This window comes from Alternaria hordeiaustralica (assembly GCF_023758085.1).
Source record: "Alternaria hordeiaustralica strain BMP 2776 chromosome Unknown scaffold_22, whole genome shotgun sequence".
In the NCBI taxonomy this organism is placed as follows: Eukaryota; Fungi; Ascomycota; class Dothideomycetes; order Pleosporales; family Pleosporaceae; genus Alternaria; species Alternaria hordeiaustralica.
The window spans coordinates 46,632-73,301 of NW_026056794.1; the positions used below are offsets into that span (position 1 = coordinate 46,632).

At 53.9% G+C, this 26,670-nt stretch overlaps 6 protein-coding genes across 6 annotated transcripts; 5 read left to right on the top strand and 1 right to left on the bottom strand.

Moving 5' to 3' along the window:
- Positions 1-1,595: 1,595 nt before the first annotated feature.
- J4E84_008485 (uncharacterized protein) lies at positions 1,596-4,172 on the bottom strand (the record flags this gene model as incomplete). The annotated part of the gene is made up of 1 exon (XM_049391056.1): positions 1,596-4,172. The coding sequence occupies one exon, from the start codon at positions 4,170-4,172 to the stop codon at positions 1,596-1,598; it is 2,577 nt and encodes an 858-aa protein (XP_049241088.1).
- Positions 4,173-4,442: 270 nt separating this feature from the next.
- J4E84_008486 (uncharacterized protein) lies at positions 4,443-6,426 on the top strand (the record flags this gene model as incomplete). Its single annotated transcript, XM_049391057.1, has 4 exons — positions 4,443-4,483; positions 4,557-5,755; positions 5,838-6,121; positions 6,172-6,426. The coding sequence occupies 4 exons, from the start codon at positions 4,443-4,445 to the stop codon at positions 6,424-6,426; spliced, it is 1,779 nt and encodes a 592-aa protein (XP_049241089.1).
- Positions 6,427-6,935: 509 nt separating this feature from the next.
- On the top strand, positions 6,936-8,510 carry J4E84_008487 (uncharacterized protein; the record flags this gene model as incomplete). Its single annotated transcript, XM_049391058.1, has 3 exons — positions 6,936-7,813; positions 7,912-8,142; positions 8,255-8,510. The coding sequence occupies 3 exons, from the start codon at positions 6,936-6,938 to the stop codon at positions 8,508-8,510; spliced, it is 1,365 nt and encodes a 454-aa protein (XP_049241090.1).
- A 1,777-nt stretch (positions 8,511-10,287) lies between these two features.
- J4E84_008488 (uncharacterized protein) lies at positions 10,288-15,558 on the top strand (the record flags this gene model as incomplete). The annotated part of the gene is made up of 3 exons (XM_049391059.1): positions 10,288-10,663; positions 10,748-15,256; positions 15,305-15,558. The coding sequence occupies 3 exons, from the start codon at positions 10,288-10,290 to the stop codon at positions 15,556-15,558; spliced, it is 5,139 nt and encodes a 1,712-aa protein (XP_049241091.1).
- An 822-nt stretch (positions 15,559-16,380) lies between these two features.
- J4E84_008489 (uncharacterized protein) lies at positions 16,381-18,656 on the top strand (the record flags this gene model as incomplete). Its single annotated transcript, XM_049391060.1, has 4 exons — positions 16,381-16,413; positions 16,924-17,932; positions 17,992-18,263; positions 18,627-18,656. The coding sequence occupies 4 exons, from the start codon at positions 16,381-16,383 to the stop codon at positions 18,654-18,656; spliced, it is 1,344 nt and encodes a 447-aa protein (XP_049241092.1).
- A 3,731-nt stretch (positions 18,657-22,387) lies between these two features.
- J4E84_008490 (uncharacterized protein) lies at positions 22,388-22,933 on the top strand (the record flags this gene model as incomplete). The annotated part of the gene is made up of 2 exons (XM_049391061.1): positions 22,388-22,770; positions 22,828-22,933. 2 exons carry the CDS (start codon positions 22,388-22,390, stop codon positions 22,931-22,933), a joined length of 489 nt encoding a protein of 162 aa, XP_049241093.1.
- Between the last annotated feature and the right edge of the window lie 3,737 nt (positions 22,934-26,670).

A 26,670-nucleotide genomic window follows, 5' to 3' on the forward strand; every position in this document is an offset into this window, starting at 1 on the left:
CGAGCCACCAAGCACCCGTCCTCACCATCCTAGAACTCCCAGCATACCAATCCTTCTCCGTATGCCCCCCGGCCTAGACCATCCATCAAATCCATCAAACCACGAACACGGACGTCGCGCCGCATGCAGTCATATCCAGGTGTCTGTTCGCGAACTACAGTTGCCGTGCTTTTACATTTCATCTTACATTTTATCTTACGCGCGCTGTTTGCAGCATATGCCGATTCCAGTTCCGCTGAGGTTAGGTTAGGTTAGGTTAGGTTAATGGCCCCGGTTGCACCGAGAGCTTGAACCCCCCGCTTTTTGGAACCGAAGCCACCACCACCACCACCACCACTTTGACAACGATGACTACGACGACGACTACTACCCCGTCATCATCATCATCCCCATCCCTTGCTTCCGTCCATCTCTGCCTACCCAGTTACATCAACCCATCATACCATCATAGCACCTCCACCCATGTTTCATCCCAGAACTAACTCCTCAATAGTTTGGTTCAGAAGCGAATCCGACATTTGTGGCGTACACCGAGCCACTGCCTATGCTTTCGCCTGTTCAAATAGCTAGAGACATTCCTGTTTCATTATTCTCCGATGTTTGAGCGACGCTCGTTGGTTGCAGCCGGAGCTTATTTGCCGTATATCCCGAGCAGGCAGACGTGCAGACCTCTTGTGCTACCACCGCGGATTTAAACATCGCGCTCATTCGTGTGTATGCGTGTATTTATACTTTTTTGCCTACTGCGCTTTGCTGCGCGAGACGCTGACGTGATGTGTATATTGCCACGGAGGACGTCGATGAATAAATCGGCCCCCAGTCCATATTAATCGCGCACTCTCTATTCCATGCAGGAGTCAATGGCGCTTGCACCAAACTACAGCATTTCTACATTACGAGCACATACGCTCCTGGAGCATTGATGACTGATCATGAAGGTGTGCACTGGAGTCACATGCTACCACGCGCACATGCTTCTTCCGGCAGCCAGGCAACCGGGTCACTCCCTCACGAACTGGGCATCCATAGCAAGATCAACAACAGCGCAAATGATAGATCATAGGCACCATAGACGTAAACTCCACCGCCTCACCTTCACCTCCACCGCCTCACCTCCACCTCCTCCACTCACCATAGCGCTTCGCATCGAGTCTCCGTGTTCTTACATGATGGCACATACGCCCCCAAACATTGATGAGTGATTATAAAGGTGTCCACGGGTACAGTACACTACGTGATCACATGCTACTCAGCGCTGCTTCTTTCGGCAACCGGGTCGCTTTCGCCTCATCGATTTCACAACAGACCACTCATAGCAACAATCATCTTCATAGCATAAGAAGCAATCATTAACGCTTGTACGACGCCAAGTCTATCTCACACCCTGCATCCCTTTTTGTGTGGTGACGCACTTCTTTGCATCCGGGGGAGCTGTCTGTTCCCAGTACCAGAGTGCATGCTTCGTGGAAAACTGCCATAACGCAACTTCCACGTGCCATGCAGCCCATACTGGAACGATATATATATAATCTTACAAAACACCTAATCCGAATCGAACACACACACTTGCTGATAACTAAACATCTGCGTTAAGATCACTGAGGAGCACCACCGCCTTGGAGCGCACGCAGAATATCCTGAAGCGACTGCTGCGCTCCAGCTTGAGCGTTGCCCTGTTGAGGCGGGTTCGCGGGAGCAGCCGGCTGCGCATATTGCTGGTAGGGGTAAGAGTACTGTGCTTGCGGCTGAGGCTGCGGTGGTGGCGGTGCAGGGGCTTGCGCTGGCATCTGGGGTTGTTGTGGTTGCTGGCCGCTCATGGTTTGCATGACTTGGAACCACTGTGCCCATGCTGCTAAATTGGCCGCTTGGTTCTGCTGGGGTGGCTGGGCTGGAGCTGGTGCTGGCGCTTGAGGTTGGGGGGTGTACGATGGCTGGTAGTTGTAGGCCGCTGCTGCTGCTGGCGGTGGAGGCGGAGGTGCGGCAGCATAGGGGACCGCTGGCTGTGAGGGACCGGAGAAAGGCACTGGCCAACCTGCGCTGCTGTTGTTTGCATAAGCGTTAGCATTTGATGGTCCAGAAGGTGCCGGAGAAGCATGTTGCTGTTGCTGTTGCTGTTGCTGTTGCTGTTTTTGAGGTTGTTGAGACTGCTGCGACTGCTGTGACTGCTGCTGCTGCTGGCGTTCCCGTTCCCTCTTTTCGCGTTGCCGTTGTTTGCGGTTCTTGTTCTTCCCACCACCGCCGGCTGGCGATTGCTGGGATTGGGCTTGCTGAGACTGGCCACGGTCCTGCTGGGTGTAAGACTGGCTGCGATCTTGCTGTTGGCGGGCTGGCGATGCCGAGGTTGCGGACCGTCCCTCTTGGTATTGGTTCCTCTGGTTGTTTTGTTGGCGATCTTGGAACTGCTCTGGTTGCCTGCCACGGTCAGATTGGTTCTTGCCGCCACGTCCACCCTTATCTCCGCCTCGGTTGTTCTGGTTGTTGCCGCCTCCTCGATCGCCTCGCTGTCCTCCACCACCACGACCCCCGAAGTCGCCACGTCCGCCGCCAAAGCCTCCTCTGTCGCCGCGTCCACCACCAAAGTCACCGCGACCGCCACCACCTCCTCGGCCACGGAAGCCGCGACCTCGATCACCCCAGGGACCTCTGCCGCGACCCATACCCCTACGGACATGGCTGCGATCTTCTAATGGTGCGCCTTGCCCAACAATCTGCTCGAAGTGATCTGGTCTGGCGAGCGGCTTGTACATGCCGAGATCTTCGTCTTCATCATCGCTGTATTTCAGACCACCACCCTGGTATTCCATGGGTCGGTAGATGGGCGGTGCGGGAGCGTCGACGTGCAGTCTGGGCCCGGTTGGGATGTTGACAGGCGCCACTGGCTCGTCGTTGCCTTCTTGCCTGGCTCGCTTCTTAGCCTTCTGTTCGCGCTTGTATTCGGCCTCCTTCTCGTCGTCTGAGAACTCGACGTCGTTGGTCTCTTCGTCGTGGAGGTTCGATGCGTCGGTGTGCTTCTGTCGGCGAATGGGCTCTGTCTCGGTGAAGGTCGAGTGCTCGTCCACGTAGTAGATGGGTACGTCCTTCTTGATACCTAGAGTCTCGAGTTCAGCGGCATCGTTGAAGCCAAAGGAGTAGCGCGGCTCCTCCACGCGACCGATCTGCTCGGAGACCTTGCCGACTACAGTGCGGTTTTCGAGGCACAGCGCCGAGCCAGACTCCAGCACCTGCTCGTCGCCAGACATCTTGGCCTTGACAACGACGAGGTTCCCGACAATGGACTCCACCTTGCCGAGCTCTGTGATCTTGGTCTCTGGCGTGACTGCGATGTCGGGCATTTCGAACTTCTCGTCTTGCTCGTTGAGCGTCTTGACCTTGACGGGGCCGGACGCGCCTGGCTCGTCGGCGGCCTCTGCCATCAAGAGACGGACCTGCTCTTCGGGGTCGAGTAGCTCGCCCTCGTCTGAGCCCTCATCTGAGCTGTCGTCCGAGCTGGAGGAGTCAGACGATGAGTCGGAGTCGGATGCATCTGAGTCGAGCTGCCACTCGGCGCTCTGGTCATTTCTGTTGGCTTCGGCCGCGCGCAGGAACTCGGCCTTGCTATCGAACGCCGCGCCGGCGGGGGCAGGAGCATCTGTGGTGTCTTCAATCTCGTTCTGGAGGTCTATGGCGGCGGTCAGGGCCGCGTCGAGCTCGCCGTCTGTGTCGGCAGCAGGCGTGTCGGCAGCAGCGACGGCCTGGAGCTGTGGAGCCTCATCCTGCGCCTGGCCGTGATTGGCTACGGGCGGCTCGACTGGGATGGCGGCCTGCGGGCTCGCATCATTGTAGAAGGCCTCGTCATCCGAGAGCTCGCCGTCCTCCGGGGCGTCGTCTGGGACGACTGCGCCGTTCTGTGGTTGCGACTGCGACTGCGCGGCCGGGGTCTCGCTCACAGAGCCGAGTCCAGGAAGGTGAAAGGCCGGCGCGGGTGCCGCCGTCGCCAACAACGACGTCGCTCCGTCCGCCTGTGAGGGCAGCGCAGAGGGCTTGACGGGCGTAGTGTCGTAAAAGTCGTCGTCCATGTCATCGACAGGCGAGCCCGGCGCGTCGAGCGCAGATGCAGATGTAGATGTGCCATAAAAGGGAGCGTCCGCCTCCAACCGCGCCCTTTTGGCCGGTGGTTCCAGAGAGTCGGACATTGCTCGTGTCTCTCTCTGCAGTCTTCTCTGAAGCACGCGTGATGGCTGAGTTATCCACTGCGTTGTCTGCACCAGTTTGCTTAAATGCGTGCGATGATAGTTCTGGTTGAAAGGAGCGCTTCAGGGAAGAACGTCGCCTTTTTGGATGCGCGCTAACAAGCTTGGCGGGCACGCGCAGCTCAGCCCTATGACCGCGAGACCCACCGCGTCATTCTGTGAATGACAATTCAATGGAGGTTGCTATTGCGCCCTGGAACTGTTGTCGCTGACATGTCTACATCGCGCCCAAAGACGGCTCATTCAGCTCCTGAGTGAGTTTATCATGCGGCCACAATTCCCAGTATTCCTCTCGATCACAGGCTAACGTATGCATCATGTGTCCAGTACACCACCCCATCTCTCCACGTCCGGCATCTTCTGCGTATTTGCCCTAGCCAATCTCACCGCCGCCGCCCTCTCGCCGATCCAAGACTGCGACGAAGTCTTCAACTACTGGGAGCCAAGCCACTACCTCAACCATGGCTACGGCCTCCAGACCTGGGAGTACTCTCCTGACTATGCCATCCGAAGCTGGGCCTACACTGCTATACACTCGCTCGTAATAGGGCTTGCGATGCTGCCTCTGCAGGCGCTAGGCTTGGAAAGATCCAAGGTGTTCGAGTTCTACTTCCTCCGAGCGGTTCTAGCCATAGTCTGCGCAGGATGCCAGTCTCGCATGTATACGGCTATCAAGAAGATGTTCGAGGTGCGCGTTGCGTCTTTCTTCGCCATGATCATGGTCATAAGCCCCGGCATGTATCACGCTGCCCCTGCATATCTTCCGTCGAGTTTCGCCATGAATTGTGCCATGCTTGGATTTGCGTCCTTCATGGACTGGTCCGGGCGTAATATGAGGACTGCACAAGGTATTGCGTGGTTCGCCGTTGGTAGTGCTTTGGGTTGGCCCTTTGCAGGCGCGCTCGCCCTTCCCTTTATTGCGGAAGATTTCATCGCGGGCGTGTTCACCGGCACCATCAAAGAGAGTCTGCGTCGCATACTACTCCAGGGCGCACCTAGAGCCTTCGCTGTTGTAATCTTACAGACCGCCGTCGACTCGCTATTCTACAGGAAGCTCGTCTGCGTGCCTCTCAACATCGTACTCTACAACGTCTTCAGCGGTGGTAGTAGAGGGCCTGATATCTATGGTGTGGAGCCCTGGCATTTCTATGTTCGAAATCTAGCGCTCAACTTCAACATTTGGTTCTTCCTCGCGCTGGCTGCTCTTCCGCTGCTGTTGATCCAGTATGTCGTCTTTGACAGAGCTGTTTATCGGAATACGCTCACGAGGTCCATCACCTTTGTCAGCCCATTCTACTTGTGGTTGGCGATATTCACAGTCCAGCCTCACAAGGAAGAGCGCTTCATGTACCCAGTGTATCCTGCACTAGCCTGGAATGCAGCCCTCTCCTTGCACATCTTGCTAGCCAACTTTGGTTCGATGGATCCACGACACCTAGTGAGCAAGATACCTCCAATGGTGAAGCTCGTCATCGTTTGTATTCCCATACTCGTCTCCTTGAATTTGGGCATCCTTAGAATTCATGGTATGTTTCACCTCTCATACTATCGATCAACAAGCACTAGTTCCTTTGGCAGAACCTTGAATAGATCTTTAACACATTTCAGGTCACATGTCCGCCTACTCGGCGCCACTCAACGTTTACAAGCCATTGTTCGATTCCACAGTCTCCCAACCAGGTGACACTGTATGTCTAGGCAAAGAGTGGTATCGCTTCCCATCCTCCTTCAACCTACCCCAAGGTGTCCGCGCCAAGTTCATCAAGAGCGAATTCTCAGGCCTCCTACCAGGCGAATTCAGCGAAGCCGACGCCAGTCTCGGACTATTCCCCGGCACCTGGCTCGTACCCTCCGGAATGAACGATGAGAACCTGGAGGACCCTAGCAAATATGTAGGTAAACTAGAGATGCGAACATGAACCTCACTAACCTGACGAAACAGACCAATATCGAGCAGTGCGACTTCATCGTTGATTCTCGCTCTGCTGGCGCCCCGCCAACAGCACTCGAGCCAGACTACATTTCCGACACAGAACACTGGAAAGTGTTGAAGTGTCTTCCTTTCCTAGACGCAAGCAAGACCCATACCATCAGTCGCATGCTCTGGGTCCCAGACCTATCCATCATCCCCGCCAAGTTCCGTCGCCAATGGGGCGACTACTGCTTGTTACAACGTACAAATCAGAAAGGCGCATAGTGTACCACATGAACACAAGTCGTCAGACACAAAGTGGGGGTAAATCCGGACTCACTCCAGCCAGACAAGATCAAATCCAAAGCCAGCCCATCTTCCCCAACGGCATCACGGTGCAACTCATACAAACACGTTGCGGAATTGTTGCGGCCTCAGATTACATCGCAGGCAGATTGTTCGGACGTCCATCCCTGTTATCGAGACAAGCATCGAGGGACACCAGGTCTAACCGAGTGGGGTATTCCTTTCCCCGCCCAGACGAGATAACCACTACTGACGACACATGTCGCTCCGACCCCACAGTGTCCAGGGTCGTTATCGCGGAAGACGATTGGCTTGTATATACGTTCAAAGAATAAATAGGAAGTCGGTTTACATGTCGCGCATGATGTGCATGGTTATTGGGTACTGGGTCGTGATGTTTGTGACTACTTATACTATGGACGTTACGCCGTCTTTTCTTACTTTGGACTTGGACTTTGTAGTAGTAGTCCTGTTACTTGGTGTTCATCATGGCTGCTCTTATCAACGACCTGGACGGACATGCCAGACGTCTTGCACGTGACATACAACAGCATTGCACCAACGCTCAAACCCGCCTTAACAACATCCTCAAACAGACTGATATCCAACCCAAAGCAGCGCTCTACTCTCTCCTCCTCTTCGCCGCATTCACATACTTCACCATCGCCGTCACCAACCTAATTCGCGCCCGCAGACAAAACAACCCACGACCCAGTACACCCAATCTCGAAAAACGTGGCCCGTTCAAAACACCGGATCGCCCTCCAGGCGTATGGCTACCCTCAGACTTCACCCGGCCTCCGGCGACCCCCTACCCATCCTTCTCTCTCACTACCACCAAGCCCCTACCTTACCGTCCCTTCCGCCACGGCCCGAAGTACAACATTACAATGGGTCTTCGCAACATGAACTGGGACGAATGGATAGAACTCGACAATCAGTATATGCAGTTCCACGACCTAAAAGCAAGACGGATAGAAGAGCGAGGAGCGAAATGCATCAAAACAGCCCCAGAAGCCGTCCCCGCCGCAGTGGAACTCCTCGAGGAATTATCTTCCTACCTACCACAGCGTTATCCAACCGTCTTCCAGAGCATCCCTACTTCCGAGGGTATGAAGAACGGGTTCCGGAATTTGGCCACGGGCGAAATCTTCGATGTTGGAAGACTGGAGAGGAACGGCGTGAAGGAAGATGCGATGGAGATGTGTGCGAGGTTGATTCAGGATGATCTTGCTATCATGGTGGAGAAAGAAGATGGACAGTACTACCTCCTCGCTGGCGCGATACTCTTGGCGGGGTTTTGGAGACTGGAGGATAAGTTTGGTATGCCACTGTCTACTATTCATACTAGTGGGGATGTGCCTGGGTATGTTGTCTCCGCTCTTCTCCCTCCACCTCCATCTCTCTCCACCCAACCTCAGCCTCCCTCGCATTGACACGATGTTCGCTGACACTGAACAACAGTTTCAAAACCAAGCTCGAAAAACCAATGTCCAACTTCTTCCGCCGAATCCAACCCCAATCTCCCGTACTACGAAACAACTACTTCATCCAAGTCGACGACAACCTCGCGTGGAGTTCCAGTATAGGACCTGAAGATACCGAGGGAGAAGGGGGCATAGGCTGGTTTACAGCGGAGAAGAACAAAGCGGTTGAGCATCATTGGTTTAGGAGTGAGAGGCAGAGTTTGAGGAGGTACGTCAACAACATCCTCACCGTCATGAATATCCCCTTCGCGATCTCCATCTCATCTGTCCACGCTTCACATCAATAGTAATGGACTACTTTAACTGACAATCACCACCAGACTCCCCAAATCCGGCGGCGTAGTCTTCACAATACGGACCTACTTCCACCCCATCACGGAAATCGCACAGGAGCCGTATGTACCGGGTAGACTAGCCAGTGCGATTCGTTCTTGGGGGGACGATGTGAGTCGGTACAAGGGGAAGGAGATGTATGGGGATGTGCTGTTGGAGTATTTAGATAGGAAACATCAAGAGCAGGTGGAGGCGGGGTTGGATGTTGATGCTGAAGATGGGGTGAGGGGGTATCCTTTTTGAGCGAACCATGAATCGTCTTTTTGGACGGGCGGTAGGCCGGGGGTATCCGATGCGTCTTGTCTAGCCTCTTGACAATATAAGGCTTTCATATGTTTCGAGGCTGCCGTATTTCTTATTTCTTGTTTGTTGGTTTTGGATAGGCAACACATCGTATTGGATATCCAAGTCGTCGGTGTATTCGCACAGGCATTCTTATGAGTTTGCGGAAGGAGACGCGAATATTGTCGGAGAACGATCTTGCCCTTCACGACACATCTTCACCGATCTCGGTACATATGATATGCACCGCAGATCTACCATTCTGTCCATTCACGCGTTCGTATCGAAAATCTCAGGGTGATTAGCTTAGGCTCGTCCCTTTTGCTCCGCCATTCGGCCCGGATGATAACGAGGCGAAGTCGGAGTGCTGCAGGTCGTGCCGAATATAGAAAATTGTGCTGTGCATCAGGCGGTTCTTCGGTCTGCGAAAACACACTCCACTACTGTCGTATCTGCTGCATATGGCTTTCAAGTACTTTGGGTGGTGTGCTCGGCTTAGGTCGGCACGAGCTAGATGTACCGGCGCAGGTTTTGCTGTAAGGTGGAATTAGTGTGTGGGCGTCTGTGTATTCTTACAGGTGTCAAGTGGTGGAGGCCAGATGCACGACTTGACAGGTGGTACCATGGTTGATGTCGTGCAGTAGCTCGCGGTTTGATGGGCATCCGGGGTGTTACTATAGTGCGCTTGTGGGATTGCAGCCTGACGCAACGGGCAGAGATGATGTACGTGATAATGCGCGTCGAGTCAGCTTGAACGTTAGACGTTAAAATCCTGTGTAGTCAGTGTGGATGCGTAAAATTGCGGCAGCGACTGTTGAAGGGAGCCCTGTTTCATAAGAGGGATGTTGATGACGTTGCGCAGGGTCGGAGATGAGCCGCCTTGGTGTTTGCAGGATGCTAAGGGATTGCGATGGAGGGAAACACTTGTTTAGCGAGATGATGAGGGTGGCCAATGGCGGCGTTGGATCGCCAGGGAGGAGAAAGTACCGATGCAGTGGCAGATCGCGGCACTGGATGGATGCGTGGTCGCCTGGAAACGGCAGGACCCTGGTACAGGAGCGCAGGGCGAATGATGTGTTTATTGATTGTCCTATGCGTTGTTGTTTTGGCAATCTTGTGCGGCCACGGGGGAGTGGAGGCCGTTGCACAACGACTATCAAGGCGGGTAGAAACCTTGATCAACCTCGATCAACAACCCTCGGGGTCACGGGGATAGCAAGTGGGAGGAACCTTATATTCACGTGGCTGGAAGCTTATCGGCCGGCAGCCGACGTAATATCGCAGTAGCATGGCAGTAGTGGCTTTGGGTGTCGAGGCAGAGGCGCGTGGCGGCCGTTCGCAGGACGGGGACCGAGGGGCAGCGAAAAAGCAGTTCGCAGCTGCATTGGAGCGGGTTCGAGTGCGTGCGCGGCGATGCAAGCAGACGGGCAAACCTGTAATCACTTGGCCTTCCCTGTTCACCAGGCGGAGCAACGGAGTGAAGCGAGGTCAGATTAGCCCGGCCAGGCCTGGGTCAATGCAGCGCGGCGTTCAGCCCAAGCGACACGGGCGCTGACTGGTGAATGGCTTGCTATGGCGCGCGCTGGGCGATGTGACAGGGCTGCACATGAATCAACTCTAGTCGGCTTTCTCTTGCTACTTGTAATTAAGACGTCTGCACAGTCCGAGTCGTCGATGACAACTACACACATGTACCCGCTGAGCTGAAGTGCTATGGGGGAGGATGGCCCTACCGGCAATGCAACACAATGTCTTCCCTGCGCCGGGCTCCCCTGCTGAAGGGAAACGCGACATTTGGCCCGGTGCGGGTGCAGGTGCAGGCTCAGACACGGCAAAAAGGCGCGCTGATGATTCGCGCCGCCTGCGGAGGGTGAAGGACTCGAGGGAGCAGCTCAAGAGGAGGACGAGAGCACGCGGCACCAGCAACGCCACCATCGACACGACGACGAGTAACTCGACCTCGGCCGGCCGCAGCTACACGGTTGCGAACGTCCACAACGGCGTCATATACCTGAGGTACGTCGAGATTGGTGTTGGTGTTCTATGGCCACCAGTAGACATCATGAACTTGAGGAAAGAGCGACCAGTGGACGCAGCCCGCGAGGAAGGCGCACGTCATGCCTCACATGATCCCATGCCTCACCAACCTCAACACCAACCATTCGTAGATTCGTAGACTGACACTCCCAGGCCTGTAGCCCGTCCTGGAAACCAGCGAGGCCGTCAGCCGGACCCCTTCGTCTTCCCGCCCCAGACGCCGCCCGACAGCGCAACACTCGACAAACTCCGGCCGCTGAGCAATGAGTGGGAGCAGAGTCTCTACGGCTCGCGAACACCCCATTCGGAACCTACACCGCCGCTACCGGACCTGAGCGAGGGCAATGCCTTCCAGCAACACTCCCAAGCCGATTCCGCTGGACGCCCACTCGCACACGCGCGCTCGCACTCGTTCTCCACCGTCGACGACCACACGGCCACGACGCTCAGCCACGAGCCGGGCACCTTCAAGGTGGTGATTGAGCGCCCGTCGCACATGCGCCCGAAGACGGCAGACACGTCGTCGTTCCCGCTGCTGCAGGTCCCCATACCGCATTACCGCTTGGGCACTCCGCGTTTCAGCACACGGGGGACCGCCGACCTGCGCTCCTCGGTCTACACCCGAACCTCAGGCGCCGACGACTTTGCGAACTCGCTCCTGACCCCACAGCGAGGGGTGCGGCAGTCGTTCCTGTCGTCGCGCCCTCGATCAGACGCCTACTCGCCCGTCCCCCACCGCTTCCGCGCCACTATGGACCGCCCGCCAATGCCCCCCTCTGGTCCCTCTTCAGCGCGCGTCTCCCACATGCCTATTAGCCCCCGGCTCTACGATGCCCTCACCACCAACCCCGACGACCGCGCTGTTGTGCGCTTCAACGCCGACGGCGACATCCTCGCAGCCACCCCTTCACGACTTGTCGCACACATCACCTCTCCCAGCTTCCTGGATTACGAACTCCTCTCCGACTTTTTCCTCACTTTCCGCGCCTTCCTCTGCACCCGAGACCTCGTCGCATACCTCATCTCCCGCCTACGATGGGCCGTCGACCGCCAAGACGACTTCGGGCGCATTGTCCGTGTACGCACCTTTGTAGCCCTCCGCCATTGGATCCTGAACTACTTCGTCGACGACTTCATGCCCTTTTACTCCCTGCGGACCAACTTCTGCGACCTTGTGAACAGCCTGTACAACGATCTCCGGAACCGAGAAGATGGAGGTGGGGGTGACATTAAGATTGTCGGGGAACTGAAGAAGTGCTGGAGGCGGACGTGCGCATTATACTGGGAGATGGAAGACCACATTGGCCAGAACTTTGCGGACGACGAATTGCTCCCGGGCGGACACGATGGATCACAAGCGGCATACGAAGAGCCTCCCCCACCAATTCCATTGCCCTCGACTCCTCCACGAGCAAACATCCGGGACACCAAGGAGACCATCGGCTCAAATCCAAGCGATCACTTTGCCAGTCGGCACATGGACTGGGCGCAAAGAGCACGGCACACGCCTCAGAACTCCATGAGCTCGCCTTACATTTCGCAAGAATACGAGAACCACCAGATACCCCTATCGCCCGCCAGTGAGCAGAGCATGCACGTACTATCATGTTCAATACCCATGCGGCACAAACACGATCAGGCTGTTGAGCTTCCCCTATATCCCCACCCAGTACCAGTCAGCAACCCAGCTCCCACAGGCACCGCTCGCCTGACAGCCAGTCCACAACAACCAGCATCCATCAAGAACGCTCACCGCCCATCGCATGGCCACAAGCGCAGCGGCAGCTTTACCGATGCTCTTCGAGACAGCAGAGCGCCACTGTCCATTCCCAAGAACGCACCCGCAGATTTTGCCATGTCTGCTGTCACAAACATGCCCGGCACGCTAGTCCGTGGTGGACTCTTCCAGCCCAGCTCCCCATACTTCGAGGTCAGAGCTCTACGCCCTTCAAGGTCTCAGTATTTGCATGACATCGAAGATGCGGAAGCGAACGAATTCCAGAGACCCGGGCATGCGACTTCCCCAGGCATGAAGAAGATCTTCGGCAGTGTACGCCGCGCGTTAAGCACCCGGCAGAATATGAGTCCAAGCCCTCAATTAGGTAGCGTTGGGCAACAACGGCAGCCGCCATACGTGCGATCCTCCAATCCAGGCGCCATGTCTTCAGTCTCTATCTCAGGGGGCGTACATAAGCGACGTCCCACTCGACCAAAGCCCCAAGTGCGCATTGACGTCCTGGCCGCCGCAGTTGCAGAGAGTTTTAGAGCGGCTGTCCAAGAGCAGCTTGAAAGTGAAAGTCAGGAACACGGTCTCGAGCCCCCTGATCTCGGTGGATTCGAGTTTGAGTTCGACAGGCGTGGTACTCCAACCCAGCAGGAGCGCCAGAAAGCACAAGACCCTCGCGTACACAGCGCCATCACCAGCGGCAGCAAGTCAATAGTGATCATTGACGACACCGGGCCACCGCCCGTGCCCGTCATATCGGACACCCTGGTACCCGATCTCGACAAGGTAGCAACAAAGCTGGACAGTCATCAGCAAGAGGAGGCAAATAATGAGCAATTGGCTAGTGAGCCCGCTGCCCCAGTAAGGCATTCCGAGCTCTACGACGATCCAGAGCCTCGCCCAGCAACAGCGACAGAAGAGCACCGCTATTCGCGAATGTCGACGAGACGACCCACCACCAGACAAACAAGGAGGTCCATCTCTGCGGGCCCAGAAAGGATGCACTCCTTCCGACGCCGGGGGTCGGCCAAGAACTCCCTGGCGCGGGCAGGCTCTCTCCGCCGACATGCGTCCTACAACAGCGTGCTTAGCAGACGTCAAGGACCCGCGAGTATTGCTACATTCCAAACCATGTCATCAGATAACGATCCCTTCTTCCTCGACCGCCAACCAGCGCCTGATGCTAGCGGGCCCGGACGCCAGCTTCGTAGGCGTCCGGGTGGTGACCTTCGCGCTGCAGGAAACATCCATGATCTCGAATTATCGCAACGCCCACACTCTACCGGCTCTGTCTCTAACCACACGCATTCGGTCACAAACTCGGTCATTCTACGATCCGATCGTTTCAACGACCCAGAAGCAGAAGCCCAGCCCGTCACAGAAGGGCCAGCCGAAGCTGAGGTCCCAAAGAAGCCCATCTCACTAGTAGACACACACTCCTCGCAGCCCAATCTAAGACCGTCTTTCGAAGCCGAAGTAGCAAAGCTTGCTGCTCTTCCTGACGATACTGACGACGAAGGTGGTGTCGAGTCGGCTTTGATGAAACTGGAGGGCCGTTACGAGAAGAAGTCGCCCAGCATTCCCTCCCAACGCACTACTGTTGAGCTAGACTACTACCGCCCGACAGGCGCTGATCAACAACGCGCACGAGCTGATACCTTCGACCAGGGAGGGCGTCCCGAAACCGACGACGTCTTCCACCGTCCACTGGCTCCTCCAGAAACAGATGGACAAGAAATGTACCGCCTCTCCGCTGAGAACTTCAACCGCCGTGTACCTGCGGTTCAGTCTGTTGGGGAGTCGACCGACTCTTATTCCTCAATACCTCTTCTGGACCGAGGCTTGAGTCAGATTGAAACCCCCCAGCGGGGACATACGCTTGATACAATGAGGTCTTCCGCCAAACCGTCTCCTCTGCATTTCGCTAGTGTCTCGCCACACTCTGAAGGCCCACCGCGAACATCTTCGTCGATGGAATCCTCTATTGACTACGTCGTCGAAACAGAGAGCATGAAGCAAATACCGCCGGGTGGCACTTTGCCAAGTACAGCCTACCCGCGCGAGTCGTTCTTGCTTGACGAAGATGAGGATCTCAGTGACAGGAGTTCTGCTGGAGGAGCAAAGTCAGGTCGTGACAGTCACGGCGTGAGGAGTTTCTTCGACGACGAGCCTGCAACACCTGAGGACGACCCTGACAATCTCACGCATCCTATGCGCCACCCCCCGACACCGCCTCTAACGGGTAATCGATTGAACGACGAATTACCTAGCTCAACAGTGTTCGACCGAGGGCTGCCAACACCAGGCCTTACCCCGACCGTCTCTCGCGCGAACCAGCAGCCGTCCACACAGCCTGTGCAGCTTGCTGAGTCTCCCGCTGATCTAGAAGGTCCTCAGCAGAGTGCAGCTCCGACTCGGACCGCACATTTGCCGTTCATCTTGGCCCATGACTCCGAAGTCCTCGCTCAGCAGTTCACCATTGTTGAAAAGGACGCATTGGACGAGATTGATTGGAAGGAACTTATCGAGTTGCGCTGGAAGCAGTCCTCCCCGCAGATCCGCGACTGGGTACAATATCTCCGAACGGAAGAGGCTAGAGGTGTGGATGTCGTCATCGCACGATTCAACCTTGTCGTCAAATGGGTCGTATCCGAGGTCCTGCTCACCGAGGATATCCATGAGCGTGCGCGATGCATCACCAAGTTTATTCACATCGCAACCCACGCGCGACGATACCGCAACTACGCTACCATGTACCAGATCGCGATCGCCCTGATATCGAACGATGTGTCAAGCCTCAAGAAGACATGGGCTTTGGTTCCCGCAGCCGAGATGCTGGTCATGACCGAGCTGGAAGCGCTTGTTCAACCGCTGAAGAACTTCCACAACCTGCGGCTCGAAATGGAGACAGCAACTGTAGACGACGGTTGCATTCCATTCATTGGTGAGTGATTGCCCAACAGTCGCCTTTTTCAAAGCTAACAACCACCAGGTGTTTACACCCGTGACCTCATCTACAACGCCCAAAAGCCCGCCTTCATCGACGCCCCACCCGCCGACGGCGAACGCCTCGTCAACTTTGACCGCCACCACACCGCCGCCACCATCGTCAAGAACCTCCTCCGCCTTCTCGAAGCCAGCTCCAAATACACCTTCAACGTCGAACCTCACGTCCTCAGCAAATGTCTCTGGCTCGCTGCCCTCAGTGACGAGGAAATCACGAGACGCAGCCGCCAGTGTGAATGATTAGATACCCCCCTCTTCTTGCTTTTCTCCCCACCATCGTTCTTGACGGCGTTTGAGCGAGCGAGCGAGCGAGCGAAGTGGAACTTCTCATGCCGAGGGTTTTCCTTGTATTGTCTTTCTCTCTCCATTTCCCTTTGCTAATACCCCATCCACATCTCGGCGCAATTGGTTCTGGCGCAGCTGCATCAACCCGACACGATCTTACGACATTATTACCATACCACCTCGCTGTTGTTTCGCATATAACCGAGTCTTCCATATGGAACTCGTAGTCTACTGTCTAGTTACTTAGAATCTAATTAAGATGTGTGCCGTATTGAGGTACATGATGTTTGTCTGAATAATAGCGTAATTGATCGAAATCTGTTGTGCATGTGATCTCGTTGTGCTCTTGTCATCCCGTATCCGTAAGGCTGACTCCCCCCTCTAGTGCGGGCACTAGATGTTCACGCGACGCGAACCCCAGACGATCGCATCAGCCACAACATATCCCCATACGCAGTACATGTTACTTTTCTCTCAACGCAGCGCACATCGATCAGGCATCCTAATGGCATTGTAATATCATTCTGATAAACGGACAAGGGAACACGGAAGACTGGAAGGAACTGCAAATCTCCCCCGTTCCCGTGACGCTTCATCGCGCCCGTTGGCGGACTCCATCTCAGCCTCATGATCGCATCAGCCACAACATACCCACCCACGGCAGCACGGCATGACCTCCCTCTGAGCGCAGCACCACACACGGGATTAGGCCACCATCATGGCACTCCACTACCATCCACCGTGACATACCCTCCGCGATCGCACATCACATCATCTATGTGCGCCCTGTTTCCACCAACCGACCTGTTTGTTCGTCGTACGCGGTTGTCGTACTCGCGCAATCCCGATTTCGTTGGCGGCTGATCATCCTTGAATGCTCGCGCGTTTAGTTCACGGCATACCTGCGAAGGAACGCTTCAACTACCAGGAAGGAGATTCGGTATAGCATGGCTGGTATAAGGACGGGAATGACGAATACTCCGCCGCCGATTACGGTTGAGGATACGGCCACGGGGGTCGGGCCGCTGCCGAGTCCTGAGATGGAGGGTGTGAATGGTAAGTACAACGCTCCGGGGAAGAGAAGAGGAGAAAGTAGAGAGAGGCTGTGGGGAAGAGGTGTGATAGCGCGTATCTTGGATACGACTAGAAGTACCTATTGGTCCTGAAGTTACCAGGTTGGCGTTGCGCTGGCAGATCTCGCGACTAGCTGTCATGCTTGCTGGCTGTCAGGATCCCTAGCTGACATTCAGAACAGCCCCTCGAGCCTTTACCACGTCTACGCACTACTCCCACGAACACGAACAGTCACATTTACGGCAGCGAGAACCTCCGAAAGGCACGTTTGGCCACCGTCGCAAGCACAGTCCGAATCTCGAATGGCGGCAACCATGGACAAAGGAGAGCTGGTCACAGGGCCGCGTGCTGCTCATCGACTATGTCGCGAAGGAACACTCAGCGGAGGGCAGGCGGAAGATTGTGGCTCAGGAGTTCTCCGACATCGACAGTCTGCGCCGGTTCTATCGCAAAGAAGACCTCTCGGCGCAAGCTGCATTGCGCGTGATTCACGTCCAAAACGCCAGCTGGGCGACACGCTACCTCCTCCGCAAGTTCAACATCGACGCCACGGACGATCTGGTAGGCACAAACTTCGGTCGCTGGGCCAGCTACGAGAAGCCTCAACAACGCGGCGGCAAACCTGTCCTTAATGGCCGTACATTCCGCGCTCAACGCGATCCCTGGCGCGGCATCTCGCGCGCTGCCTTTGGAGCCGATTACCTCAAATCCTACGATAGGAATACGCACATTCCTCGGCCGAATAACAACAAGTCCATCATGGAGCTCAATCACTACGACGAGACGGATCAGCCACGATATGGACACGACGTATATGTGCAGCGCTTGAGCTGTTACGTTCAACTCAGCGACGGAACCCCAGGGCAAGCCGTCGACCCCGATATACCGAACCCATACGACGAGGAAGCGTGGGAGGAGTACATGCGATTGAAGAAGAGTTACGGCAACGTAGATGCGAATGAGCACCAGGAACGTTACATCCCCAAGCTCCGGTCCCTCGACAACGGCAACACAATCATTCTGTTTGAGAACTCGGTCACAGGCTCCGTCAAAGATACCCTTATCGGCGCGCGACAAGAACTCGAGTCTCGCTGGAGACGACTATCCTTCTACTTGCCCATGGAGGAAAACGATGAGACGCTGACGGCGGAGTGCATGGATTTCATCTTGCAGGACGTGTTCAAAGCGTTGAGTTATAATTGGCAGAAGTTTCTGGCTGTTTGCGAGACACATGTTGGGATTCTGGAAGACAAGAGTGAGTAACACCATGCTCACCTCATATAGAGAACTCCGACTAACCACCATCCCACCCAGTCTACGAGAACCCCGCCGACGAATCCCGAGCCCCCGAACTCTGGAAGAACAGCGCACAATGGCTCAAGGTCGAACGCCTCATATACATTCACGTTGACGTCATAAAGGAAATGGTCACGCATCTCCACGACCTAGCAGGCGCCGACCCAAAAGAATCTTCAGACCAGCCATGGCTAGGGTCCGTACCAGACGAACTCGACAAGTTAACCGGGCAGTGGGAAAGAGATGTCATCCTCCCCACAACCGCTCTATCAGATCTCATGTACAAGAGTGTAGGTATTAGGGATGCACGACACTCTTTACAATTAGGCCTGAGTATGTGGCGTTTAAGCTGGATCACATTCATGTACGCCCTCCTCCCCTCCTCCTTACCTCCTTTTTCCAAGCCACTGACATACCACTCCTCCCAGTTTCCTCCCCCTAACCTTCACCGTCGGTTTCTTCGGCATGAACGTCTCCACCTTCTCCGAAAACCCACCCCTAAAATGGTGGTTCATAGTCTCCATCCCCGTCCTCGTCATCGTCCTCATCCTCTGGTACGGCGTAAAACACAATCTCGCGACGCAGCGTCAGAACCCCATGCGGCGTGGTGTCTACGAGGCGCTGTACCATGAACTTGCTACTGCGCAGCCCAGCCTGTGGAGTCGCAGTGGGCCCCGCGATGATGTTGTGCCTGTGGGGTGGTGGGCTGGCTTCAAATGGCGGCTCATCACGCGGTGGTTTGGCGAGGAGAAAGTACGACCGGGGAGAAGTGTTGATGGTAGTGGGAGTGCGACTGGGACTGGTGGGGAGGATTTCGGTGTCGTCGGACGCTGTAGAAGGGCGTTGGCGAGACGCTGGTTGGGTGAATTGGCTGTCATGCCTATCCCGCACCATCCATCTCCTGGCTCCCACAACCACGACAACAACAACAAACCAATCCCCTCGTCTTCCTCCCAGCGCTCCAGCAGCAGAAGCTCTGTACGCAGCGAAGTCGCTTCGTGTATGCTTACTACCACCGCCAACACTGCCAACACTACGTCCCAAGAGATATCGGATAAGAAAATGGGTGCTGTGGCGCAGTTGGCGAGGGTCGCTACGCCGGTGGCGCTTGCGGATGCGGATCCGACGGCAGCGTCCAGGATGCAGCGAGCGAGTAGGAGGGACGGGGGTAGTTTGAGTCCGGATGGGAGGAGGAGGGGGAGTGGGACGAGTAGTGATGGGGGTGTTATGGTGGAGGAGAAGGGGGGGAGTGGGGATGAGCAGGAGGGGAGGGTGAGTGAGGGGAGGGATGGGGATAGAAAGAGGGTGAGGGGGTTGGATGTACCGAGTCGGAATTAGGTTGGGAGGTGGGTAGACTCGGTTGTGAGATTGTGTTAGGGGTCGATTAGGTTGGGAAATGTGAGTATAGGAGACGAGATGGTGGATTCGCCATCGATTTTGCAGAATACATGCTCTTGCGTCTTAAGTTTTTGTTATCCCATGGACATCGTTGCCAGATACCACACCTTTTGATCCCAGTCCCGGCGCGCGCCCGGCATATAGATACTCCTCTCGCAGCCCTCTCTTCTTCTCTTCCATCACTCACTTCCTTCTTTATAGGACCAAAACACGTCGAGGAGAGGTCTATGGGTGCGCTGCCTCCTCTTTCTCCAAAACCAAGACTTGAACACAGCCATGTCCTGTGTCCTCCTTCTTTCTTCCGAAAAAAAGACCGAATAACGACCTCATGACTGCTCCTCCTCGCTTTCTCTGGATCGGTCTCAAAAAGTCTATCACATATGCACATGTCTCGCTTCTTCCTCCAAACGTCAAAAAACTCCCTTATATGACTCTTCTTTCCGCCTTCTCTGGAACGGATATGAAAAAGCACAGTGGTGCATGCCATGTGCTGTTTCTTCCTCCAAAAACCGTGGAGTGCACTGTAGAATGACTGTTCCTTCCGCCTTCTCTGAATCTATCCAAACAACTGGAACTCAAGCACATGTGCTGCGTCTTTCTTCAAAACCCGCAGCGACTATAACGATGGCTTTTTCTTCCTCCGTCTCTCCTGGATTTATTCAAAGCTCTAGTCCCATACGCCATGCGTCGCTTCTTCCTACAAAAACCAACCAGAGTACGTATACGACCTCTGGAATGACTGTCTCCTCCGCCTCTTCTGGGCACATCCAAAAACACAAGCAGAGAGATGACATGACTGCCTCCTCCGCCTTCCTGGGCTTATCCAAAATCACCACGCACGAAACGATGTGCCGCTTCTTCCTCCAGAAATTTCCTTGTTCAAGTCCTATGACTGTTCCTTCCGCCTTCTGGATCCCAATCTACGAAGATATAAGTAACCTATGAGCCAGCTTTGAGTTCCCACTTCTATCTTAAACTCCACCTTGGACTTTTCCTACCAAAAGTGCGAAGAGCCAGCGAAATGTTCTGCGTCCTTGGTTCTTCCTCTAAAAGCTCTACACGATACCAGCATGGCTGCGTCTTCGGCTTTCCTGACTCTAAATAAAAGGAATAACCCCGTATGAGCCAGCTGGAACTGGAATTTCCTATTCAAGACATGCGAGAGATCAATTATGGGTGTTTCTGGTCTCCAAAAGCTACATACTACATCATCATGGAAACATTCAAGGGTTTTGCGCCCTTGTTCATGTCGGCGTCCTCCTCACATCCTCTGTATTCGACCTAGCGCGGTCACCCATTTCGCATATATAAACCTCCGTTACTGCGCCCTTCTTCTTCTCATACACTCACATTCTTCGGAGTGGGAACAAAAAGTGAGATGGATATCTCCGTATGTGTTCTGTCTTCTTTTCTCCAAAACTCGAAAACTTGTCGTTCATGTGCCGTCGGCTTTTTTCTCCAAAACTTCACAGGCTCTGATCTCATGTGGCTTGCTCGTCTCTTCCTCCAAATATCATGTCCCATCACACCATGATTGTTTTCTCCGTCGTCGTTCTGGATCTGGAAAATGGCACACAAATGTGGCATGAGCCAAACGCAGTGGAAGGTTGCTCTTTCAAAATCAGCGCGACACACAGTTATGTTCCTTCTGGCTCCCTTCTCGCAATCACTTTGGTGGAGAATGGCGCTGTATCAAAACGGTCGCTAAACGTCAACATGAGTGTGGCCGCCTGTGCCCTTTCTTCCACTTGCGAAATCGCGGCTGTTTCGTTTTATGGTTCTGTTGGCCTCCTCTGGTGGTAGGGGGAGATATATAAATCTTGCGGCTGCTAGACTCTTTCCCTCTTCTAACACACTTCTACTCCTCGTTGTGGAATCAAAAAGACAATACGACAATGCGATGTGTGTGTTGTTTTCTCGTTTTCTCTAAATACAAACCCAGACGGCGACATGTGTCTGTCGCTTCCTCTTATGCTCTAAACAGAGCCAGGACACTAATATGTGTTTGTCGCTTCCTCGTCTTCTCGAAATTGGTCACTGAGGTCGTCATGCGTGCGGCGCGTCCTCTTACTCTAAACACATCGCTAAACAGCATATGCGTGTGTGGATTCTCCCTTGTCTACAAAACTCAAATGGAGCGCGAAGAATGCACATGTGCTGCGTTCTCGAATCTTCCTTTAGAGAATGGGTCATGCCGGTCCTATGGGCTTGCGCTTGCAAAAGAGTCCAGAAACCCAGGCATGACGAAGCCGTCGTGAACACCGTCCTCGCAGTAAAACAACGCGGTATTCAACCAACCTTAGCCGCAGAAGCAATACGACCAGGTGAGGTCTGCCCAGAAATGATGTTACCTCAGCCCCGTGGCGACTGTAACAGCAAACAGCAACTAAACAGACTTTTGGTCGAGAAATGACGTTCCTCGCACCACCATCATGGGGAAATACGAGAGCGCACCTAGCGTCTCCACTGTGGCCATGCTGGCAAAACTGGTAAGCTAACTGCATAGCGGTGGCACTCACCTAATCAGCTCACAATCCGAGGCATGGCCTGCAACCAATATCTCATCGTCCGTCCATCTCACCCTAGAAGACGGTGAAGGAGCACACTGTTCGCATCGTGGGAGAAGGGCATAAGACGTTGACGCCAAATATAGGACATAGGTGGACCGTGATGCGCGCGTTGTGGTTAGTGGACGGGGACAGCCTTGTCGAGCGTTAGTGCGTCATGCTGTAACGGGCATCCTCGGCTGGCGATCTCGGCGCAAAGTGACGTCTAAATGCCCGAACGAGTAAACTTTGTCCGTCCGAACGGCTAATAGCCGTATTGGCGATTGATTAATCGGCACGACTATGCCTTTGGCTGTGGGTTGGGGGCTCGTGTTGAGAAGATTGGGGATTGTATATTAGGTCTTCGTCGCGTCGTTCGTTTTGCTGTACTCACAACCTCACACACTCACGCCTCACACCTCTCTACATCTAATACCAAACCACCAAACCCACACACACAAACCGCAACCATGGTATCCTTCACCGCCCTCGCCCTCCTCGCCACAACCGCCATGGCCGGCCCCGTCGCCCGCCAAATCGCCATCCCAGAAGGCTGGACCTGGCAAGTCGAGAACTGGGAAGCCGGCTGCTCCCGCCAGGGCTGCTACTACAACTTCAACATCACCGTCCCGAGCGTACCCGAAGGTCCCGCTGGCGTCAAGGCATACTGCCACGGCTACGAGCAGGGTTACGACCAGAGCTTCATGATTCCTTCCGCGTACGAGAACTGCCAGCTGCTTGAGGGTGTCAACAACGGTGTTGCGGCTAGGCTTTCTGAGAGGGTGCACGATGGCCAGGGTCTTGGACCGAAGGAGATTGAGGTTAGCTTTGAGTATGGCGCGTATGGTGACCGGTAAGTTTTGTTGTCTATCTTGGGGATGTGAGAGCGTGTAGACTGACGATGTTATAGCCCTGCGTACAACTTCTCCGGTACCCACGAGGCCAGGTACAACCAGTTTGTCACCTACCCTCTTAACTTCACCATCACACCTACCAAGGTCTTCGGTATCGCATAGATGGGAATGATGTGGCGATGATGAAGATGATATCCTCCTGGGGTTCTATCAAGACGAATAGAAACAGCATAGAATAATGTTAATGACTGTAAGATGCAACAACTTGGAATACTTCGTTTTTCACCCCGCATGCCTTATGATGCTCGCGATTGATCATTTTCTTTAGTTTGAACATGGCATGACACGTGCTCTCTTTGGTCTCTTGGCGGAGAAAGGTATATAAGCTTCACGAGCGCCGGTCTCTGACTTCTTCATTATCTTTCTACATGATTTTCTCCAAAATATTAAACAAACTTCTTGATGACCTTCTCGTCTGCACCAAAAACATCACCTCTAGAATGATGTGCCTTCCAAAGCGACGCCATGTCTCTTTGTCTGCGCGAACCTAAATGATGGAACTACTTGTTCATGGATGGCTGTTCAAAACTACTCGTCAGATCCACATGTTGTGACGATCGCCTGGAGTACTGAATATGCTTCCTCGAAATGCACCCAAACAACGCCCATGGCTTCCGCGAGTGGGGAGAGCGCCGCTAGGCAAAGACATATAAAAGCTTCTCATAGGAATGCTTCTCTCTCCTTCCTCATCACCAACCTTTGAGTCGTGCACACCGAAAAGCTCAGATCAAAAAGGATCATGATCTCTTCTCTCTTTTCCAAAAGATACGGTATCAGCGACATTCCAAGCGAAAAGACATGTGTCCGCTTTCTCTTCTGGCTTAAACGAGTGTCAAAAACATGGTATTGAAACTGGCACGTCAATACCAAGAAACAGCTGTACCACGGTTCATGTTTGTCGTCGCGTCGAGAAGAAAACAAAGTGGCAAGACATTCATGCTGTGTGCGTGCGACGGTAGAACATTCTGATATGACGGACCCACTGTCGACTCATCTAAGAAAGCTGTTCAGCTTAGCTTCCATTAGAAAGCGCTACAACTCGGGCGTCTCAAATAACACTATCATTGCCTTATTACCAAAAGTTAAGCACAATGAAAAGATGAGCTCCGGCGGCGAGTCTGCTGTCGACATATCACGCGCCTGACGGTACCAGGGTATTTAAACTTCCCTCATCCTACCGAGTTCTTGCTTCCTATCTACAACTCTCGCCTTGTGCGACCAAAAAGTCTGGCGTGCGCCCGGATGTCTCCGCCTGTCTCCTTCCTTGCGACTAAAATGGAAAGATGCCAATCCCATGTCCTTGCCTCTCTTATTCCTCGCGACTTTCCCGTTGCTTGTTCCAAAACACAGCAAGAGGCCTAAGATGTTTCGCGACCTCGAAATTGGACGAAGAAGACACCAAGAAGAACGACAAAACACCCGATGATACAAGCTAACGGTGATCAAGCTACATGATTTCGAATGAGAGCTGCGGTGCTACTGCTTTACTACCTCCTTCATACCCTGGTCTCGTTGGGTGGAAGCGGCCTGCTGTGTGTGGGCGGTCACGCAGAGTCATGTGTACGTCTTTTGCGATGTCAATCAACGAAATTGAAACGGAGGTTGTATGAATACAGTCGGCTGAGCCACAGTTGCATAGGACCTGCTTTATTTCCTATATTTCTGTCATGCACCTTTGCAAAGAGTCTCTCTACCCATTATTATATGTGTAGTCTCTAGGAGGTGATAAAAGGTTCACAGCGGAAAATGAACGACGCTATGTCGTCTGCAGTCTCATATCGCAGAACTGAGGTCGTATCTATATGATCGTAACCGTGTATTTCCCCTCATCATCGACCGATTCGTACTCCAACCATGACTCATTCTTGAAGCTATCAAGCTGATTCCAGTCCACAGGTTCCTTCTCACGAAATAGCGTGCGAAACATACCCACCCTTCGAAACTGGCCGCATGTGTCTCGCGTAGGTACAAGTAGAAGAGCACACAAGTAGCCGAGACAGTCGATGAAAAGCGGCATGCAATGCAACTGGAACGAGGGCGGCCGGCGATCAAAGTAAAAGTCGTGACTATTCATGCTGTTCCATTTCCCGTCGCAGTGGATGTTGAAGTTTTTCTCGGTTCCGAAAGTTGGGTGAAGCTCCATCGTTGTCAGATAACCGCATAGCTGCATAGTAGCGCCGGTGACGGCACCTGTTCGGTCTCCTGTCGCGGACTGAACTTCCCAACGGTTGACGTCAACCAAGCATTGGCCTTCCGCTTGGAAGTACCCATACCACCATATGTGACGATCTGTACATGCCCATGACCATGAAGGTGCACGGTAGTGAACAGGATCTGCCTCCGTTTGGAATATGTAATCCCTTTCACTTTTCTTAGGAGCATACCAGGCCAATCCTTGAACAATGTCATGTCCCCAAAGGCCTGCACAGTACTCTATGTCGAGAAGCTGCTCCATATGCTTTGCGATTCCCGATAGTGCAATCAACTTGTCGCTGGGGAAGGTCAGGTTGCATTGACTATACTCCGCTGTGATCTTTCTCCACAAGCTCCGGAACGAAGTCATATTAAGCGTAGCGTTCTTGTCGGTAGATATACGTAGAAGCTCGTTGCCATTAGTGTACTTTGAGCCAAAGATCTCGACACCTGCAGGATATCTTGTGGATTTCAGCGAATGCTGTATTTCCATGCGACTCGGCAGCCCCGTTGGCCATGTCTCACAGGCTTTCAAGCCGTGACACTCCCAGAACATCTGAGTACCACAGAAATGTAGGATTCTGGGAGCCAATACGGTTTCTTGAAAGACCCATGCGCGTGAATTCAATGGCATACGCTCAAAATTCTCAAACCAATAGGCTTTGTTGTAAACATGGTAAGTGCCATTCGGATGATCGGTCCACGTAGTCTGAACGACGCAAGGCTCAACACTCGAAGCTCTTTCACGGAAAAAGCCGGCATCGCTATCGACGGCTATACTGGAAGCGATGTTGAGGAAGCTGTTGCGATACACTTGACTCATGAGACCAGCTTCTTTTGCCCAATCTTCTTTGGAGTCTTGGAAGATGCAGAACGAGTCTATCCATAACAGCTTCATGCCAAGCGATTGCGCAGTGGATATAGCATGCTGAAATGTCTTTGCCAAGTCAGTGACTGACATGCCATCCCTGAAGCGTTCGAATGATTCCGATGTCAACCTAAGTGTTTTGGATTTCCCCCAGCAATGGCTAAGTGTTGCATATTGTGAAGCAGTGCTGTCCAGCTCGGAGGACAGCCGAAGGCGTACTTTTCCGGCTTCTGGGGAGCCGAGTTCGAGGAGACGTGTTGGGCGATATGGAGCAGGCTCGACTACAGAGTGTGATGTTTCGCTGCTTGTGTGCCCGTTCGAGCGAGATGCTGGACATTCGCTGTGGTTTTCTATGCACCCGGCTAACCAAGTTTTTGCACACGTCATACTGGCGTTCCAGTCTAAACAGTCGTATGGTTTCTCCTTGTCAGAACTTTTGCCGTCCCCCGTTTCAAATGTCAGCATGTACTGCTCGACCATGACGAGATGAGCCTACCATTTGTGGGCTCGCAGAAGATGTTCCAGTCTTGAATGTAAGGATGTGAAGTAGCTCTAAATTCCAGTAATTTGGCGCTTGTATCTCTGTAAGCACTCAATCTGTACTTCGTTGAAACCTGGACGTCCTCATAACCTGATGCTGACATGCTCGGAATCTTATCCCAGAAAATGCGACAGAGTTCACATTTCTCGAGAACGGAGCGCTGCAAGCTCTGAGCGGAGCCATGATGCTCAGTATATCCTAGAGGAAATGAACCTCGGAAGATGTCTAGGCAAGCAT